This window comes from Ammospiza caudacuta, chromosome 8 (genome assembly GCF_027887145.1).
Source record: "Ammospiza caudacuta isolate bAmmCau1 chromosome 8, bAmmCau1.pri, whole genome shotgun sequence".
In the NCBI taxonomy this organism is placed as follows: Eukaryota; Metazoa; Chordata; class Aves; order Passeriformes; family Passerellidae; genus Ammospiza; species Ammospiza caudacuta.
This window is the reverse complement of record NC_080600.1, coordinates 27,873,422-27,895,328: the sequence shown is the minus strand read 5'-3', so window position 1 is coordinate 27,895,328 and position 21,907 is coordinate 27,873,422. Positions and strand designations below refer to the sequence as shown.

The window sequence follows — 21,907 nt, the reverse complement described above, 5'->3', positions numbered from 1 at the left end:
ACTTTCCATGCAAAACAAAACAAATTTACTTTAAACCTATTAAAAACAGAACTATGACCATTTTTTCACCAAAATATCACCCTTCATGCCTGAAAATTGTCAGGGATCTTATATATTTTGGTGGAAGTGTTGAGACACCTGCTGGGAACAGTGGTTCATTATTCTCCAGACTGAACCTGATGCCTTTGCTCAGGCAAAACTCTCACCCACTGCTTCTTGAATAGAGCACACATAAATTACATGTACCATTATAAACCTTTCACAGGGAGATCCATGTCATCTCCTTAATTTACACAGTTTGTAACTTTTCAAAATGTGTGAAGAGACAACCTCATATTTCAAATAATACAGTTACAAAGTGTATTCCTATCCTACAGAAAACAGTTTCCTTGGAGGTGCTTTTGTTTGCTCTGACACTAAAGCTCATATGCCTTTTGCATGCTTGATCTGCTGTTTTCTAACAAAGAAATGAACGAGCTTACGAACAAAGAAGAAAATTCGTGTTTACTACAGTGAAGTTTTCAATAGTTCCACAGTTTTATTTGGTTTGGCTTTGGGGTTTTTTAAATCAATAAATTATACTGGGCTCTTTTTTCCTTGAAAATACATGGCAGTAGTCAAAATTATGTGATCCAATTTCAACAAAATTCTATTTTGTAGTACAGATATAAAAACTACTGCAAACATACTAATGTGGGGTCTTTTTTACCTCCATGGCAATATATTTTGCAAATGGCTAAAGACGCCTTTTTAGATTTTTTTAAAAACATGTAGATTTTTTCTTGCCGAGCTATTTCGTAAAGAGTATTTTAGTCCCATACTGTGTCATATCGCTGTACCCAAAGCCATCAAAAACTGGTAGTAGCAAAGGTGCAATCCAGAAACTAAAATGAAAAAGACTATTTCTCTAATATTTCTGTCAAGTTTTTGTTGCAATAGCTGACTATCTTGTTAATGCTAATGCACTAAGAGCTAGAATATTTACTGTGAGCTGGGGAGATATTATTTAGCACCATTTATAGGAGAAAGTTTTAAAAGCAGAAATGTGAAGTCACTTCCTTAAGGTTGCACTGAAAATCTTAAATAAAGGTATAGGAAACAAATCCAGATATATTTTTTAAGTCTAATGTTTTACCAAAAACACGTCTATATCATAGGAATCATAAAGCCAACATTATTGTAACACTTAAAATCAACCACAGAATAGTAATTACTAGATGGAAGTTTTACATCTGCAAACTTCTACACTGTTGATACCTGCAAACCTTCTGTTTGCACTGTCTGGCTTGGCATATAATCTGTAACACACAGTCTGGCTTCTGACTTTGTGTCTGGTGCTTCTCCATCAGTGCTGGGGGTGAGCCAGCCCTTGGGCTGATGACCTGAGACCCCCCTATTTCTGCCTTAGGTTTGGAAGATTGATGTTTTTGTGGTTTTTTCAGACAAGAAAACAAACAAACAAACAAACAAACATCCTAACAACCATACTATGAATAACAGATCATGTAGAGTAGATTAAATTCCACTTCTGCTCCCCAGGAAGGCTTCACTAAGCGCTGCATGCATTACAAAACCCTGAGCTGACCCAATTAAGTCAATACTTCATCATCACTCAGAGTGACTACAAAGACTTCAAGTCTTACTTTGAAATTTTTTTTTTATCACTCTACCTCTTGCAAACACCAAGCGCAGTGTGGTCCGGAAAGCAAACAATCTTCACAAGTCACTGTGCTTTCCTGAGAACAGGCCCCTGAATTTAAATCCAAGAAGATAAAAGCCTGTTAATATTATGCTGAATCATTCAATTTATGAAGAAACTTGTCATTTAGAGAATATGGGTGGTGAAAAATGCACATATTTAGCCATATTTAGGATTACTGATAAAATTTCTTCTTAACAGTAGTTCTATTGGTAAAAGATTAACTCTCCAATAAAGATTAAAACCTCAGAATTGCTGGCAATTAACATACCTCCTTTTGCGTGCTTTATGGGTGGCATTCACTTAGAACATGTTAACTTGTTCCCTCCAGTGCACCTGATAGAATGTTACATGTGTTTCTGGTATGGTGTAGGTAAGTCATTCCCCACATAGTCAGGGATATTAAAAGAACAGATTTATGCTCACTCTGTATGCTTAATATTGCTTCACTCAGCTCTGTAGATACTTGATATGATTTTTGTCCATTGTGTAACTACCAGAGAAACACTCAGCCACATGTATAATAGGAAAGATTCTTAGCAGATCAAACTGTGATTAATGAAAACAAAGTTGCTCAAATGTCTGTCTCTTTCAAACCTGTTGTGCTACATAATGACCACCAAATTGTAGATGAAATGGCAATGCAGCCCTACAGCAGCCTGTCAAAGAAGGGTCATTAAATAGAAAGGAAAGATTAAATACAGAAGGCAGAAAGCTATTTTGTGTCAACTTCAAGCAAGAAACAACACAAAATGGTTTGAAATGGATCTCCCTGCCCCTGAGCCTTACCTTGCACATAGTTATTTCTTTGCAGAAATAGGAAACAGAGGCAAAGCAATTCAATCCCCATCCGTTTTCAGTGCTGGCTGCAGGACAAAAAAAAAATAATAGCTTGTTAATTATGGTCTGCATAAAGGTAGACTGTCGTAAAACCCATGCATTCCTGGAGGGTATGTTTTCAGGTGTCACGTACACCGGATCGCGAGGAAACTTCAACCCCAGCGGGACGGACCATGAACAAAAGTGAAAACAAGGGCTACCTGGGCAGGTAGGGAGGACAAGCTGTGCACACAGTAACGTGAACATGGTTATCACTTCCTTGTTTTCCTGGACTCCTTATAAGGCATACGGGGAAAATTCATTCAGGTGCAGATTTCTGTCTGTCCCAGTCACTCTGGGTCCTAGAGCAACCCAGCCCAGAGACCGTGTTTGCGCTGTACAACAGCCCTTCTAAAGCTCCTTCAAAAAACACCTTTAACTGTGCCCCGAGGGGAGATGGATCATTAAGATTGCCAAGTGAGTATACCTGGAGAAAAGAAAAAAATCCCAGTTTTTCAGATTTCCTGATATGGAGGGAAACTCATAAAGGGAATTGTGAAGGAAAAAACCCCAAACTAATCACAGATTAAAACTGAGGACTTTGCTTCACTACTTCAAGACACCAAGTACATTGATTTTATTAACATTCCAAACTGAAAGGGAAATGCTGCAGTTGTAGATTTTTTTAAATATATAGAAGGAGGAATAATTTTATTCCCAGTACAGCAACTGACTTGAAAAAAGAATCATGTCAGCCTTAACTCTGCCCAATAAGTGGCCGAATATTCTGCAGCACAGAAATAACTGCATAGCAAGTTATTGCTATCTCTCCTCCGTCTTCCCAGCCTGAAATGAACACAAAATACGTATTTCTTACCACCTTATTAAAAGGAAATAAAATTCCTTATTTCCGGATTTCATGTCTTCCCATCTTTTATGCTCTGCTATTGTCTGTTTTAAAAATAAATTTTCAAGATAAGTCCTGTCTTTTCATAAGGATTTGCAATAGTCATAGTAGGGATGGGTCTGTATAAGTTAAATTCAACATGCCTGAAACATTCCTGGATATTGAGGCCAACTGGCACAGAAAGACTTGAGTTTATGATTGCAAACTGCCTATTGGGAGCATTCTAGCAACCAAATTGTGACCAGAAATTGTTTGCAGAGAGTGTTGACTGGAAGAGGTCAAATTCATGCCAGGGAGCATTTTAACAGTCTAATAGCATAGACAATCTCCTTCTAGTACCTGGAAATATTCCCAGGCACATCCAATTTTACTAGTATTTACACAGACTGTGGGTAGTTTCAATAGTAACTCACTCTGGATTACATCAGAGCCACCTTTGCTCTGCCCTTGTGTTCCCACCCCTTTGCTCTCACTAGTCATCGCTCGTGTCCAAACACGCCGCGTCTCAAACTGATCCAACCAAAACCCAATCACCTTTTCTGGAGAAAGTGGAGGGCTGGCTTTCATCTGGCTTTGTCCCTTAAAACCTGTGGCTGCCCAGTCCAGAGTTTGAGGCAGAACTGGCAGGAAAGGTGAGAATATCTTGGGCCAAATTTAGCCCAGTTTAGGCTGTTGTGGAATGGTATCTTAACATTTCTATTTACAACAACATTGCTAAATCTCCTTCAACTGCTCTCTATGCCTATGAGTGCCCTTTGTAAAGCACTTGCTCAGCTACAGCAATTTTATGTGGCATGAAAAAAGCATTGATTAGATTATGTTCCCTCAGTTTGTGAAGACACAGCTCTGTGAGAACACTCTATGTAATCACAAAAGGTCAAAAAGAAGTGGAATCAACAAAAAGTGATTGCTCTTGCTAAGAAAAACATCCTCCTGTAACATGCCACTCAAATATCCTACTTCCCTGGGTCTGACTGACATTTGTGTATGTGTCCTTTAAGATTGCTACTATATCTACAGCCTTGCAGCTGCCCAAAACCCAGTGCTTTCTCTTTCAGTGTAGAAGGTCACCTTATAGCTCTCAGGACAGGACTCAGTGGCAGTGCTTCAGCCACCAGCAGTGTCTCAAACTAAGGACCAGCCAGATGAACAGCTGGCAATTAGCAACACTCATTCTTGGATTCAAGATATCAAACTTTGAAGTGTAGAGAGAATTAGTAATACAGCCTACATAAAACTTACAAATTCTGTGTGACATTATCAGTTCCCCACTTGCTTGTGAGGTAATATTTTATATAGGACTTGGCAAGAATAGCGTGGCTGGAGGCTAAGTGCCGGCCTCTGAGTGAGGTGGCTGCCAAACACTATCTGAACTAAGCCTTTCCTGAATAAAATAGCTAAATTTCTGCAGATTATTAGGAATATATTAGATTATTAAGAGATCTATTAGATCTCCCTGGATTGTCTGGAGAGAGCAGAGAAGGAAAAGAATGCAGTAGAATAAACAACAACAAAAAAAACAGACAAGGAAAAAAAATCAAGAGCAGGACCCTAAGAGAGGTCCTGAAAGAGAGACAGTGTGCACCAAGAGTAAACCTTGGGCAAGGTAAGAACGCCTAGACAGGCAGCAGACAGATGATTCTTGCTTTGAAACATCACCTGCGAAAATGAAAGGTAAGTTGACCAGGAAGTTCCTCTACTAGATCAATGCTTTGTTTGCTTTAATTATCACTAGAAGAGTAAAATCTCAATCTGGAGTAGACATGCTGATGTGGGAATGATGTGTAAAATGCTTTGGGGTCATGGCATTACTTGATTTGACAGAAGGGTTCCTTCCCATTCTTCATATGGTTTGTAATACAATCTCACAGTCAGTTAGCTAAACAATGAAGGCTGAAAAAAGTTTCTAAGCTTGAAACTTTGATTCATCTTTAAGGAGCTAGAGATGATGTGAATATCCACACAGTGGTGTGAGAGCTCTGCACAGAGGCCAGTCCAGCACAGACAGAAACCACACACAAGTACTGCACAGACACTGCAAGGACTGTCCTGTCTCTGTCTCTGCTGCAGTACAGATCTGACAATGCTTTAGGGAGAACTGGCAAAAGCATTTCAAGAGGAAGCAACAATCCCTAACAAACAGTTGTATTTAATGGGGAAATTCACAGTGAAGGTGAAAGTGACAAATCAGCAAAATCAGAAACTTTAGCTTCTTTAATTATTTTGCTGCTTTTGTTTTTGTTTTTTTTTTTTTTTTAGTTGATACATCTGCTCAGTCTTTCTTTATTAATCATCATGGTGGGACATGGGTATTGCTCCAACAGAAAATGACATCCATTCAAAGAAACTGCTGTAAGCATTTGAGTCCTGTGTCAGTGACCTGGATCTTGCTGAAAGCAAAGGTCTGAACATACAGTGATGGAGCTGCTTTATTCCAGCTCCTGTGTTTTGGGGTGTACTAATATCATATCCCAGTAGGGTACAATATCAGTATATGCTAATATACTAATGAAACACTGCCACAGAGCCCAGACAGATGTGGTCTCTCCTACCCTCCAGGTGCTGTTTGCAAGAGGTTACACATGATGGAGTGCAGTTTTGGAAGGAGAGGGAGGGTGTCTGTAGCCTCTTCTTGGAGGGTCACAGGAGAAGGAGAATCACACAGCGGAGAGGAATTTTCCCCTCCAGCTCTGAGCAAAACAAGGTGTTGGGAATTGGTGACTCAGGTTGTGATTCATGCTCTGGTCTCCTCTTGTTTCCGGAGCTGTGTGTTGCTGTTAGAGGAGGGCAGGGAATGAAGTCAACAACCTGAATCTGACCAAGCAGAGGGGCAGAGGAGGGAGGAGGGACTGCTCTCCAACTGTACAGAGAGCAGCAGGCAGGAAACTCCGGGTGTTTTCAACCTGTATTCACCTTGCCCACAGCTCTGACCTGGCTGGTTCCAGCCAAGGGCGTGAGGAAACCTTTGTTCTCAAGTTTTTGGCATGGGTGAGCAACGTGAAAATTTGTTTGCTTTTCAGATTTGAAAACACTCTCACACTCAAAGAGAAATAATCAGACCTCTGAACTGCAGAAGGGCTCAGGCAGAACTCATAGGAAAATGGCATGGGACTGCCAACCAGCCCTCGACACTCAAATTATGCCAGGGACTTCCACACATCCCATCAAATCTCACCTCGTTTTTTGTTTGCTTTTTCTTGGTTACATGGCACCCCTTGCTTTCCCTGCATTATAAGAATGTGGGGCAGACACAGCGGAGCAAGATCAGTGCAGGTGGGTCATCAAGCTGGGGATGGGAACTACACTGACCTCCACAGCTCCTCAGACCTCTGCACTTCAGCTGAAGAGCTTTCAATAACTTACTTTGTTCAGATTAATGCTAAATTCAAACCAGACCTGCAGCCCCATCACAGAAGGGACAAGGTGACGGCCTTGCTGTTGCAGCAGCACCAAGGGAAAGGCAACCCTGTGTCCCAGCCCTGCAGCAGGCCAAGCTTGCTTTTGGAAAAGAATGTAAGGTTGGGTAAACACAATGTCTTCAGGCCTGACCACTCATATGTAAATTCTAAACTATGGAGCTGGGATTAAATCACTTGAAAAAAGGGATTCTGCTCTGGTTTTTTAACAGAAAATAATTTTATAGCTGACCTTCCTATGCTTAGACAGAGGTAGAGTGCTTTGTTAAAACACAGGGCTTGAATAAGGTTATTTTAGAATAGCCAAAACAGAAGGCTTAGCCTAGCACCCAAGCAGCTGGTAAATAGTGAGGAGAGTGGGCTCAGGTACTGCATGAAAGCAGCTCCATTTCTGGAGGCTCCTGGAGCTGTTCTGGGCTGGGCCAGTTTGGTTCCATGTACAGACACCCAGAGCTCAGGCCACGCGTCCTCGCCAGCAGCTGCTGTCTCTTTTTGGAAAAAGAGCAGAATTTATGGTTTCAGAAGCCTTTTGTGCAGAGTGCTGCCATCTTATGGCTACTGTGCTCCTCTGGAGGAGGAAAATGAGCACTCTCAAACTCAGGTGTGAAAAAGGTGATACTGAGAGTCCTATTACCTTTTAACAATATTGTGACTTAGATAAAAACCTTTGGAGATATTAACATCTTTGTAAAACTATGTATTCACTTATATGAGAATTTTAAATTTTTTGCATCCTTTTTTCAAATTCCATCTCTCACATTAAACAGAACATTACTTCCATTGTCTTTGTTATAAGCTTGGTTACAAGCTTCTGAAGTGTCAGGAATTATTTGCAATATCTTTATCAGAGGTAATTATTACTGTACTTTATAAATCTTGCCTTATTCTTATGTGTTTCTTCTGAAAGCAGGAAGGAAATTTAAACTGAGAGTGTCTGCTCACATGCAAACAGGAGCATTGGAAAAACAATATTACACAGAATGATTACTGCTTCTACAATTCTTAAAATACTCATCAGAATTGCCAATATTAAATATCTAATAAACCCATGCAAAACTAGAAATATATAAATAGAGCCACCTCTAAATAAAAATAAAATCAAACTAAATAAATTCCAAGTATTTTGCTGAGTAATACCAAAAGAATAAGGCAGAGCAGATTTTCTCTAACAATGTTTTTCAAGAGTTTAAAATGATTAATCATATAAATGTTGTCAATAATATTAGATCCACTGATACCTCATCCTTCTTATCTCATGTTTGTTGTGCTCTAGTTTGACACTTAGCAAACAGATTTATGAAAATTTTAAACCAATCTTTAAAAATAGTTAATTCTTAACATTTTGTAGCATGTCAGTATGACACAGGCCACAGAGTCATGCTTTCAGAACCAATAAATCAACAGAAATTTCAAAAAATGCTATTGCCACAGTAATAAAAAGGAAAGGGCACAAGATTGCAAAGGCTTTTATAGATACAGAAAATGTTTCCTTTCACCTTACACAGCTGTCCTAATAAACTTACGGAAATCTATCATAAATCTTGTCAGACTGCTTGACTCTCTGGCAGAGAGGCAAAGACAAAGTGGCTCTACTCACCTCTATGCAAGAGCTACGTGAATTGTATCATCCAATTTGCAAGCAAATAACTTCCATTTTACTGAGATACCCACACCTACAGTGCTTTGTCCCTGTCACTCTTACTAGAAGACTGTTTCAGGGACTTTGCTCTTCTCATGCCTGGAAACTGCCTCAGCTCCAGCCTGGATTGACTAACTTTCAATATATATCCATTTATTTTAATGACAACATTGTCTGGCAACTTAAATAGCTTCTTTCCTCCCTAGTATTTGCCCTGCCCTTCTTTCCCCTCCCATTGATGTATTTATAGAGAGCAATTGTGTATCCCTCATTCTTTGTTTTGTGCCATACTGCTTTTCTGCGTTTCCTTCAATGTACTTTCCTAATTATGGCTGACAGACTGTTCTCAGCACCCAGAGGAGCCTCCTACAATGGTGTTTGCACCCAGGTATCCCTTCTTTAAGTCTCCTACGTGATATCTAAGGAGAACCATTTTGGCTTTTCCCATGGCTCCACCTCAGTTCTCTCAGGATCCTTCCACGACTTACCAGGACAATCTGGTCTTCCTCTTACCCAACCAACTCACCACAATTTACAACAGAAATCATTTCTACCTCAGTCTGGTGTGATCCAGCATTTGCACTATTAAATTCTACTTGACACTTCCAGGTTCCTGTTCTTTCATAGTTTTCTGTATTTTATCTTCACGCAATTGTTTATAATTTCTTGCAAAATGCATACGAAATTTCCAGATTACTAATGTTAGTTAATCAAGCTGTAGGTTACTTTTTTCTCTGCCTTTTCTCTCTCCTTTGTTTTGGGAGATCTTTAAAGCAAAACTTCCTGATCCTTCACCTGAAAATTTATTTTTTCTTCTTTGAGCAATTTAGGATGGAAAACAAACACCACTTCACTATAAGCCTACTGCACCTTGTTAATAAATTTTTCAAGTTGGTAAATGTTAGCTTTTATTTTTACAGATGCTTCCATTTTTCTCCAAGATCTGGACCATCACCTTTAAAGAAAAAAAAAAGAGCATTTTTTTGGTTTGGGCAGTATATACACAGTCTTTAATCTCTACTAGAGAGAGAGTACTTGCCACCTACCAGACTCCCTTTTACTTGTGTGATAGGAAAAACTTTCACTTTTTCAAATATTGTTACAGATGGTATGTCTGCAAACTTGACAGATCTGACTGCACCCTCTGCTTCCAGGTTCCCAAAATACCATTTTCACTGATGATCTGGTATGGTGGGGGCTTTCACTCTCTTTGCTAACTCCTAATATTTTAATTTCTTTTTAAGGATTTGTAAGGTGCTAGCACTCTTCATTTTCTCCTTACAAATTACAGATTTTTAAATTCTTATTTAAATTAAATTTTAATAGGTTTGGAACCTTCATCCAATTAATATCACTAACTAATTTCTTTAGGTACAATACTTCACAAGGACAAATTTTGAGAAACCAACAGCCCTGTTCTCGTTCATTCTTTAATTTATTTTCAATTTAACCAAGCTGGGATAACTTTAGCTAGGTTATTTTCTACCATCAGCTGCTCTATGTCATCACTACCTAACAACGATCACCTAGAATAGCATCATGGCAGCCCAGTGACTGCTTGCTGATGAAATCTGCCAGCTATTACACCCTGGAATAACTGGCTCTACTGTTATCACAAACATTTGCTTTATACTCTATTTCTGACCAGTTAAAATCTCCCGCAGTGAGGCAATGCTTGGGAGCTTCTCTTTCATGCTTGCAGTCATCTGAGTTAGACCTCTCTGGAAAATGTTGCTCCTTGGTGGCCCTTCAGAAGACCTTTACCTTGACAGATTCCATTCTGCCCAGGCCACCCATCTCTGGTTTTATTTCTAGTTTTTTTAAAAGACTACACATTATTTTAAGTGTGTTTCAGTCATAGGTCACCCATCCACCATCCTTCACTAATCGTGGAAGTTTTGGGGTCACCTTGGATCCTGCAGCTCTAGTCTGCATTTGCAGTTTTTGTACACAAACTTCTCAGCTCGTCTTCTATGACAATATGCAAATTATTTTTAAAGTCTCACATCCCTTTTATTCCTAACACCCAGGCCACACACACCACATTCCTATAAATGGACATGTCAATGTCCTTTTTTCTCCCATCTGATATTTCTTTCCCTAACTTATTCACCCTGCTTTACTTTTCAGAACCAGGCATCAAAATTACTTACAAGTGTCCCCCAACATCCTCTCCTATTTCTCAGAATTATTTTACTGATTACACTGGTGTGTGTGTGTATACATATATATGTGTGTATGTTATTATCATCTATTATTTTGTAACATTCTACATGATCTGTTAAACTATAATGATGCCAGTTGTAGCAATCTTGGTTCCAGAAAATCAATGCCGTGTTTGCTCCAACAGAGTTCATCCAGTTTGTGTGAAAAATCCTCCTTCTTCTCAAAAGCTAAATTCCTTACAACACTCCTCATAACACCAATTCTTAAGACATCTGCTGTTCTTTATTATCTTGCATGCTTTAACACACCCTCTTCAGGAATGAAACCCTGCAGTGGGAGCTGTTCCTTCAGGACAAACCTACTCACACAGATGTCCTCTGTTTTTGTTCTTTCCACCACTCATTCCTTTCATTTTTTATCCTACAATGTGATCTGGTACAGCTATATTTCATCCCATAAATGATTGCACTGCCAGTGGCACTAAAACAGCTTCTGTTTTATAAATGGAATAAATAATAAACAGCATGCACTTACTATGTGTACATTTTCCTTGAATACAATAATTTTAGCTTAAAACTATGCTCCGTACTGCTGAACTTATATTTATGAGGCAGTTTTAAAATAGCTTCTGTTAAAATAAGTATTTTTGCATGAAAGAGCTAAAGTGAAATCTTGAATATACTTTTGAACTTGAGTAGCTTTGTGAAATGTCTCATCAGTTCTCCTGGAGATATTTTAGTCATTAGGAGTTAATCATTACCTGAAATTATGGGACAAACCTATTCAAAGTCAGTCTACCATGTAGTGTTGTGTTAGGGAAGAAATGCAGACACTGACTCATAGGTGTCAGCTATTTATTCAGTCAGTTATGATGTGATTCTTTCCAACATTATTTTTCTTTTGATCTATAGTAAGATACTGATCTGGTGGATGAGATTTTCTCAGAGCAAGACCCTGTCTACCCTAATCAATAGAGACATTTTTGTGTTAAAATACCAGAGGGACACCACAAAATTTTAAAACAGTACAAGAAGAAGGTAAAGAGATCAGTGAGTTAACATTAATCTGGAAGAGGCACCTGAGTGCCCTCTAAAATCAGAGAAATTGTGTTCAGCAATGTCTGAGAGCAACAGAAAAAAACAAGAAAAAATTCAAACAGGTCAAACACTGGTTTGCTCCCAGGACCATGCCAAGTCATGGGTAGGGCAACAATCAAACCTCCAGGGAAGAGCAGGCACAGGGCTTGGGCTGACACACAGGAGGTGCCTCCCTCTGCAATTTCCATAGACACAGTCAAGAGCAAACTGGTTCCTAACTTGGGCCTATCAGATGCTCCAGAGCACATTTTCTTTCTATACTACAAAGCCAGGCAAGTTCCTCTCTAGCTGTGTAGTGTGTCAATTTTCTTGCATCCAGGGAAAACAGAAACACCTTCTTCTGCCTGTGTCATATTAATATGAAGATTAGACAAGATGGATACATGAAATAACAGTCTAAAATCATGGTAAAAATCTGAATTTAGGTTATCTGATGGTGTCAGCACTTGTGGAAAGTGCTATTTGTCACATTCTCATGATGTCATAGTTTTCTGTCTAATTTTGTGAAATTTGATCAATATTCACAGTTTTAAGCAAACAGAGAAGTAAACAAAACCATTGCAGTTATTTATTGACTGTGCTGACACAGAGCTATTCATGATGCTTGTGCATCACATTACTGATAAAAACACTCATTTTTACTAGGTCTCCTACATCATCAGCTTGCTCAAGGGGAGCAATAAAACCTATTTTTCCTTTATCCTGAACTGATGGTTATGTTCTCGTATGTTACCATCTGATCTCTCCTGACCACTTTAAAAGGAGTGTTTTTCTCTTCTTTCTCTGCTGCTTAAAAATCCCCTCTTAAGCTTATTTGCTGTGCTTGTGGGTTGAGCGATGACAGTTGGATTTAGCTCATGCTTCTGAACTTGCATATTAACTAATCTTTCAAGACTTGGCCTTTTGCTGACCTTCTTCTAAGTTCATGGTTTTTAGGGTGCATAATTTCCTTCATGAACCTGGTACTGTGCTGCTTCTGTTGTTACAGTGAAGCTTGAGGAAGGTCGTGCCTCAGAAGTTTCTCTCCTCTTACAACTAGAACAAATCCAGGCTCAGAATCAGACAAAGCATCACAAGCTCCAACCTGGGCAGCCTTCCTGGCTGAGGAAATTCCTCAGTGCAGTTCTTGTGGCAGAAATCTGACAATCTCTATCTGTTTACAATGTCTATTAGCACTCTGAATAACAGCACAGGCACCACAGAGGCCTTGACTCTATTCCACAAGGATGGCAGGTAAATATTGCCAAAAAACCAGTCCACTGTCAGGAGCAGGGGATTTCCAAATCTGAGCCTGAAAGCCTGGGTGGAGGACAGCCAAGCGCAAGAGATGTGGAAGCCAGGAAAAGGTCAGAAAAGGAGCAAATCTTGCTGAAGCTGATTTTAAACAACCATTTGAGATATTGGCTGTGGCTGTAATATCCACCACTGTTGGATGAGATTAATTGCTGCTAGCATGGTTCTCAAGGAGGGAAGAAGCACCTTCTAAAGATGCCAAGGTTCATCATTCCAAGAAGGTTTTCTGCCCCGGGGAGAAGCGGCAGGATTTGTATTCTCTACCCCCAGACAGTTCCACTGAGGGAAGAAAAACCAATTTCTCTATGATCCTCATAAGACACTTCTGCAGACACAGCCAGGAGGCTTTATCATACAAGTGCCATCCCTAAGCAGTCTGGCAGAGCCTCATTGCAGGGGCAGCTAGTGCTGAATGAAACCTCATTTGGACCAGGCTCTACCTCCCACACAAGTGGCTGCAGAAGGCTGAGGATTGCCCCACCAGCCTTCAGGGTCCCAGCAATGGGAAACAAACCCTAAGGAGATGCCTGTCCTCGGGTTCACAACTCTGTACCCCAGGAAAAGGATGAGATCCACTGCCAGAGCACCACTACTCCAGTTCTGCTCTGCTAAACACTGTCTGCTTTGGGTGCTACTGGAAGAAAGTGCTGAATACAGACAATCAGATGGATTTGTGTTTTCTTATGTATAAGATACCAGAGAGCAAGGCAGATGAGAGTTTTGAAAACCATTGAGATGCTAACCAGGTCACAGATGTCAAATTTAAGAAGTATATTCCTATCTTCTTAAGCTTTAAAAAAGAAATATTGTTAATGACAGGACTGGCATTTCATGCACTTCCCCAAGCTCCTTCACTCTTAACTGATAGCATGAATGTTTAATTAAAGCTTTGGCAGAGAAGTAGATCAGGACTACTGTATCATTTTCCCCTCAAGGCGTGCTTCAGCAGGCTGATGCAGATTGCTTGTTCTCTGAGATATATCAATATTGTAAGGCACCATGTGTCAGGCTGAACACATTAAAGGCTGTGTTAAATTTTAACATAGGTCATGAATCACTTAAACTAATTCAGCCAAGCAGAATTAGTATGAAAATATGAGTAACAAGGGGCTGGTTTTTGTTCTGGTTTTATATAAGCAGGAGGATGAGGCACCTGAGGTTCATATGCAACAACAACTGTAACTCTGTTTATGTAGGAATGATTCAAACATTTGGATCACAATGCAGAAAGACCTTAATTTTCATTTAGTTGAAAACCTCATTATAGCCTTCTGAGAATTAAAATTTGGACAGCTTGGTTTGGGGGAGCCTTCTAAGACCATTAACTCTCATATAAAATAATAAACAGTGTATATGAAACAAAGCATTTTTAAAATAAGTTTTCCCTGACATCTCCTGAAGACAGAACAAGGAATGTTCAAAGTGAACACTGCCTTAATTAGTTTTTCTCTTTTTCGCCATTTATTGGCATTGTTAGCTAAATTTTCTTACAAAGGTGTTCAACTGCAAATTTATTGTGGGTTAAATTGCAAACATAGTCATTAAAGTGCACTGAATAGTCCTTTGGCTTTACTTGCACAAATAATGACTGTATGCTCTACACAGCATGATAAGTATTTACAGGATCTTACATACTTTGAGCAATATATCATCATGATTCACCATTCTTTATCTCTATTTATTTTTGCTGATTTTGCTTCTTTTATAGCTCACCTCTGTCTAGACCAGCACACAACTCTTCTAAACACAAGCTTAACCACACCTAGACATGCAAGCTCAGCTGGGCTAAGAGGTGATGTTTTCATCATATTAACAGTTTGCCTTTCTATTTCAGTAGCACAGAAATAAGCTTGTTCTCTGAAAAAAAAACCCTTTATTTTTTCCTTCTTGTTGTAGGATGTGCATTGAAGAAGCATCTGACAACGACATTCACTGAGGACTATTATTGAAAGCACTTGCTGCAATGATTTACTCATTCACTTTCTGCACATTCTTGGTAAGCCTGTGGTATCTCAGAACCTGTTCCTGTCACTGGGGACAGCACAGAAGCACTCTCTGAGCCTGAAGGAAAGGCACGGCTCGTGGCATTGGGAATAGCAGTAGCTCCAGAGTGAAGGAGCATTGTTCAGAAGTGGCACAATCATCAGAGCTGGTGCACAGCACAAGCAGGGCTGGGAGCACTGCAGCCAGAGCTGCAAGCACCAGGTCTATTCAGAGCCCTGCCTTTCCCCAGGGATGGCATCTTGCGAGCGCCTTCATTAACTGCTGACAGCAGACAGACTGGGAGCGACAGGGAAACACTCGTCAGATGGCCCCAGCCACAACTGAGGAAAAGCACAGAAGAGATAACTGGCAAGTGTGGAGCTTTCCTCGCTGTTCAGGAGAAGTTAGGCACATCCCTGAATGCAGTGCTCTGTTTCTTTCCTTTCAGCAGGGCGTACAGAGTTGCCCAGCACAAAGGGTGCTGCTGTCAATTCAGTGCACCCTTGAAATCTACCCAGGCTGTAGAACATGGCATCTAAATTCCAGACCAGTTGCTAGTTGTAAGGAAACCCCCCAAATATCTTAGCATTTGTTTCTTTCAATAGTCAGGAGAAGAGAGCCACCCAGCCTCATTACCTGTCATTGAAATCCTTGCTGTGTGTGACCTCTTGCACTGTCAATGGAACTTCCCTCACTGCATGGCCAGCAGGATGAGTGTTCTCCTTGGTGTCCCCAAGGATTTACTCACAGAACAGGGTCACACAGCCCAAACTGCCCATATCCTTAAAACCAGGGGTCCTCACTCCATCCACAAGTTTAAAAACCTCCATCCTTATTGAACCAGCTCTGAGGTTGTTTGCCTGCCCATGCCCTCCACCCTTCAAAAGGTCTTACTAACAGCTAAAGACCCAAAAGACAAGGCTTTCTACACACAGGTACTTCCTCATTTGCTCCAAAAATTTACAGAAAAATGTGTTGCCTTACCTGTTGCTCCCCAGGGCACTCGAACATTTCTCGTGTGCAGAGCAGATTCCCTGGCACTGCAGACATCCTTGCGCTGCAGCCCAGTTTTCTGCAGGATCACAGAGAGCTTCTCTTTTTCCACATGGCAGCTGCCTTGCTTCTCACCAGCTCTGAAGTCAAGCCTCTGTTTTAAAAGCACTCCACCATCCTGCTCCTTCAAACTTCACTTTTCTCTGTGGGTTCTCCAGGCTCACCAAGTGTCTGTGTTTCAAATATTAATACTTTGATTACTGTCTTTCTTCAGCAGACATTCTACTCTCCAAACCCTATCTCCTATAGAAAGCCTGACAAAAACTGGCCTAAAATGCCATTAGTCAAAATCCTGTTCTTCCCAGAGGAAACACTACTGGTCCTTCATAACCATGCAGCTATTTATAGGAATGGTGACAGTGTGTCTAACCCCACAGTACAATGAGAATGAGGCAGTCCAGACAAGACAGGATGATAGAGGCTGTTCATAAAATCAAAACTGGAATTCATGTGCTGTACGTCAATAGGGATGTAAGCAACCACTTTCTTTTCCCATTTCAGAGGGAAGAAATAGAGGTCCTCTTAGCACAGGGATACACAACACAGTCACTGGAATAATTAATCCATTATTTTAAAGAATGATGTTGAAGTTTTGTATAATAGGATTTGTTATAATCCTAATCTCCCCTCTTTCTGCAGGGCAGTGCTTCCACCTCACAGGCACCTGCTTTCACACTTCCCAAAGGAGTTTCTTCCTCATAAACTGCATTGTATGTTCATCTTAATAGACATAAAACCAGGTTCTTTGTTCTGAGCAGCAAAACACAATTAGTTTGGGATAGAGAACAGAGGAAACCCAGACAAGCCCCAGACAAAAGCAGAAATGGCAGGGAGGCAGAATTACCTTAGGGAATGCACAAGCAAGCATCGGTGCCAGCTGGATTACAAATCAGAGCAGCAAGCAGCTGTAACACTCTTCTAAGGAGCTGGGTGGGAAGCCAGACATAAAGAGCAGAGGCAGCCCAGTGCTCACATAATTTCCCTGGGCAGTAGTTAAGGAGCTGGGGGAGCACTGTAAAAGAAGAGAACAGACATAAAAAATAGCCAGAGATGAAGAAAGGATCTAAAATTGTCCTTGGAATGCACCTAGTTGAGAATTAGAAAAACCTGTGAAGAGGCAGGGAAATGGCATTTCTTGGGGTGGGGCTGGAAGCTGCAGTGCCTGGGAAACCCCACAGTGGCACAGTGGGCTCAGCAGGGCCCTTCCCATGGCCAGGCTGCTCTGACATGGGGGCAGACCCCACAGGTCCCAGCTGAGGACCCCTCACCACCAGTACTGACACTTTCCCTCTACCTACAGCAGTGAATAAAGCCACCAGCCCATCTCTTCAGGACACAAAGAGGAAGAAAACCTGCTCCTGTTCCACCCTGTCTCAGCATGCCTGGCTGGGGCACAGCCCTTTGGAGGCAAGAGCCCCCCGTGCTGACTCTGGCCATGCTGAAGCCCTGTGGGATGTGCTGCCATGGAACTGACACCTTGTACTGCCCTCTTCCCCTCTCCTGCCTGCCAAGCAATGAAGCTCCTGAGCAAACTTCACCCCCTTTGAGCGGCGCTGTGCCCAAGCCCAGGCAGCGCACGGCAGCTGGGGAGCACAGAGGGAGGGAAGGGGAGGCTGGAGAGGGGCTGGGCTGCCCTGACAGCCACAGGTGAGAGCAGCAGCTCAGCAGCACCAGAGACCTGCCCTGCCTCTCCCAGGGCCAGCAGCCCATCTGCCAGGGGCTGATAGGCGTTTGGAGATACGTACATTGCACAACCAGAAAGAACTTCTTGAGCCACCAACATTAATGGGGCACTAGGTCTGTGACAGACTAGGGAATTCAATTACATACCTTTAAAAATTGAATATAAATAGCTACAGAATGGCTTGCTAAGAGTAAATAGCAATAAAACTTCTCAACCAAATGTGAAAAAATCACATAAAAAGAGAATGACAAAACTCTTCCCCATTGTGCTTGTCTACTACACACCTTCCAAAAGACATGGCTGGATTTTGACCTTGATACCTGGAGGAATATATTGCCAATAACTAGAACAGATTTTGTACTTAGATGTGTACTTCAGGAAAAAAATATTACCCAGGTTGTCTGCAGCTGTAGCAACTCATTACCATAATTTTAATTATTTTTTTTCTTCATACAGGCACAGAATTAAAAATCAATTTCATTCTTAAATAAAAATCTGAGGCTGGATATATCCCATGCATAATTCTGTAATTTCAGGCCCCCTTGATTGATTATTTCTTCAGTAATCCCTAAGGATCTAGAGTGGAAAACTTGAAGGGAAAGAGGATGTTTGTCAAACACAACTATGTGGTGCCTTAATGCACAAATAATAACTAAGACCAGAAAATATTTTGCCTGCAATAAAATGCAGACTCTCTTAATCCCCAGAAATTCACTGCTTTTCTTCAGAGCAAACATTTATTGGTAATATACACTTCCCTGAACTAGGTAAAACTCACAGCTGCAAGAACAGTGGTGGTAAACCAGAGGACAAGACATGAAATGAACAAAAGCATATGTAAAATTATTTTTGAGAGGCTCAATGAAATTAAATGCTGTCATTGCTTAAGACAATCTACCTCACAGACTGTATTACGTTTGCCTAGATGCATCCCTGAGAGAAAAATATGTAGCTGCCTGGCATAAAACACAGAGATACAGAAACCAAACAAACTCCCATGTGAGAAATTTATCAAAGCAGGGAGAATAAAATCCTTCATACCCTTGTTATGCAAAATTAAGTAATAGAAATACCTGAATATTTTATGGGGCATATTAATCTGAGATATATGTTTTCGAGGCCAAAAACCTCAGGCCTACATCCTTGAAGATATTTACTTAATTTTGGTCAAGGTTTACTTAAACCTTTTGGTCAAACAAGTGCTAAATTAAGTTACATCACTTTACATCCTGAAGGACAAATACAGCCTTTACATGATTTGTCATTATAAAAGATGCTGTGGGTAGTGATGGAAGCACTTCATATGTTTTTACTGCTATTACAGTGTGGCTTCAATCAGAAATAGAACTTTGTAGTAGAAATTGAACAAATATCCTATGTATATATAAAACTCATATCCAGAAATTCAGCCCAGGCAAATTAATTCTATAGCAGGAGAGGTAAATTTTACACAGAAGTTGCTGGAGAGGAGGCATGGCAGCAGGGAGGGACTCAGAGCATGGTGCAATCTGTAAGTAAAGAGCGCCTGAAGGATGAATGGAGTGAGGAGGGACTTTGTGAGGCTTCAGGAGGGGATGAGCTTCGCCTCTCTGGTGAGGGGACTGCTGAGCACTGTGCTGGGGACAAATGCAGGCACCACCCAGGGTCTGCCCCAGACCAAACACAGAGCCAGAAATCACTGCTCAAACAGAACTGAGCAGTAAATACACAAGTTTTATTATATCAGTCATAAGCCTGGGTGAAGTGAAATGTAATGTAGTGCTAATAGACTCAAAGTATCTGTAAGAAAAATTTAAATCAGAATATGATATTTATAATTAATAAAACAGGTAACTATTGTACCATGCAATAAATGGTTACATGTCTCATGCAGGACTGAATTATTAAAAACACCACAGATAATTTCATTGCAATGCTATAATTTTTTTTAACATTCTTAATGCAGTAAAATGTCTGAATAAACTTCTTCTTCTTCTTCTTCTTCTTCTTCTTCTTCTTCTTCTTATTATTATTATTATTATTAAAGCTGCATAAATGAGCACTAGGGTTTAAAAAAAATCAAAGATATTAAATTCATTAATAGTGGAGCAAAACTGACAAAACAGCTAAACTTCAAACATACTATTTTCCTAGCCAAATCAATTTCTGAAAAATCTTACAAGGTAAAGGATATACCACTAAACCTTTCATGGTTTTTATGCAAATTATGAAAATAAATGATTGTTAACTAATTTATATGTATTTCATGATGAATTATATTCTCTTTTGCAGCCAGCATCATATTTTATTAAGAAAATTGTTGGAATCACAGGGAAATTGTTTAAAAAATATTTTTTTAATTCATCAGTTGAACATACTTTTTAATACTAACTACTGCAAATTAGAGTGATAACAGGAACAGATCTAGAATATGTGCTCTGAAGCCTATAATGATGCATTGCACTACTTACCATTCAGGACAGACCTTTCAATTCAGAAAGTGCTGAATGCATTACAGGCCCATTGTCCAGAACCTCTGCCAGACATATCATTTGTCTCTATTGTGGTAATAAAGAGATTCCTGGCATTCTGCTATTAAGAAACCAGAAGTAATATATTAGTTTTACTTTACCTCTGCTACTTAATAAGGAACACATACAATAGAGCACACACTTCAGAAGACTATGAAGATAGTATCCTATTGAATGACAGACTGTCTGCTTGATTTACATGAAATACCAAGTGCTCGTATGAGAAAAGGTTAAAATTAGATTGACGAGCAAATGTGCTACCAGACTGCTGGCTGACAAATGGCAAAGTTATGCCAACGTATTACTTATTCTGGAGGCGCCCAAGAAGCAAGCAGGAGGATAGTAATTCATGTGCTAAAATATATTCACATTTAGCATAAACAAAGAGTCCTCAGGGTCTGCAACAGGAACATATTAGCTACATGTAATTTATGCAAACCAGTAAGTCAGTGGAACAATTTCCTTATTAGATATGGAATTTGAATGACTTGTATTTTTTTGAGTCAAGAGTGGGCTGCTCTACTGTCATTTAAATTATTTCAGAATAATGCCCTGATGAATGACTACATTGTTCTTCCAATAAATTGACTGTTGTGCTGCATCCTCCTTCCTGCTACCAACCACACAATGAAAATAGAGATTAGTCATGTAGCTTTTCACAGTGGCTCTTGGATTATAGTCTGGCTGCTTCTTGGTCACCATAAAGAGCAGGCTAGCTCAGTAGTGGTGACTCCTTTCCCTTTCTCTTTTCCTTTCAGGAAGTCCTGTTGAGATCCTTGCTAAAACTTGTTCCCTAAAAGGTGTGAACTAAGGAAAAATTTTGACTTGCCCAATTCCTGAAATTCAGCAGCAAAGATGCATCACAAACTGACCTTTGTGCTCTGGGCATGTCTGCAAGTCTGGAAGTTACATTTGATGATTCTATGGGTACAAATATCAATGCACCAGAGATACAGGGAGTCTCTGCAAGCACTAGCTTTAATGATTAGAAGCTGGATTTTGGTGATAATGAGTAACAACCAGTCAGTTGTGCCTCAATTTTGGTTTATGAACTAAAAACAACATTCTGAAGGATATGGAAACAAATTACTAATGCCTGCCACTTTTAAACTCATTTTACACAAATCAAATAATTACACAGTGAAAAGCTGCTACTCTGTGAAGTGGACAATGCAAAACTGTATCTTTCTCCCTTAGCGGCTGATGGCAATTCTGCAGTTTACTCCTGTGGAATTAGAGGTTGGCTATAAAGTGAATTTTTCTACATGTGATCATGAATTAAAAAGGAATTTAAAAGCAGACAATATGAGCTTGAACCTGCTCTTCATTGGAACAACTTTTTGATATTTTGTTAATATGAAATTTCATTAACACTAAAGCTTTAACAGACCCAAACCCATTTGCCAGCCTGTTTCCTTAGGGAAAAGTGCTCTTATTTCCTTTCCAATTGCCATGACAGACAGCAAGTTAGGGGAGGGAGTTAATTGCCCCATTAGTCATCACCTTGTCAGGATGACTGGCAGCCAGTAGCCTTCAGGCTTGCATGAAAAGCTAAAGCCAGTTGAGATCCTCTCAAGTCTGGACGGGAGAGACACCTCTGCCCTGCTGCCCCTCAGTGACACCTGGAAAGCTGGTCCAATA

At 40.2% G+C, this 21,907-nt stretch overlaps 1 protein-coding gene across 3 annotated transcripts in view; it reads right to left on the bottom strand.

Moving 5' to 3' along the window:
* ITGB6 (integrin subunit beta 6) overlaps nt 1-2,549 on the bottom strand; it is a 28,834-nt gene extending 26,285 nt beyond the window's left edge. For 2 of the 3 annotated variants that reach the window (XM_058809240.1, XM_058809242.1), the window contains exons 1-2: nt 2,489-2,549; nt 1,671-1,750 (exon numbers count right to left, since the gene is read on the bottom strand). In XM_058809240.1, the coding sequence (XP_058665223.1) occupies nt 1,671-1,750; nt 2,489-2,549 (141 nt within the window). The remainder of the gene's footprint in view (nt 1-1,670; nt 1,751-2,488) is intronic. The other variant, XM_058809241.1, reaches the window with a different exon arrangement.
* Nucleotides 2,550-21,907: the final 19,358 nt, after the last annotated feature.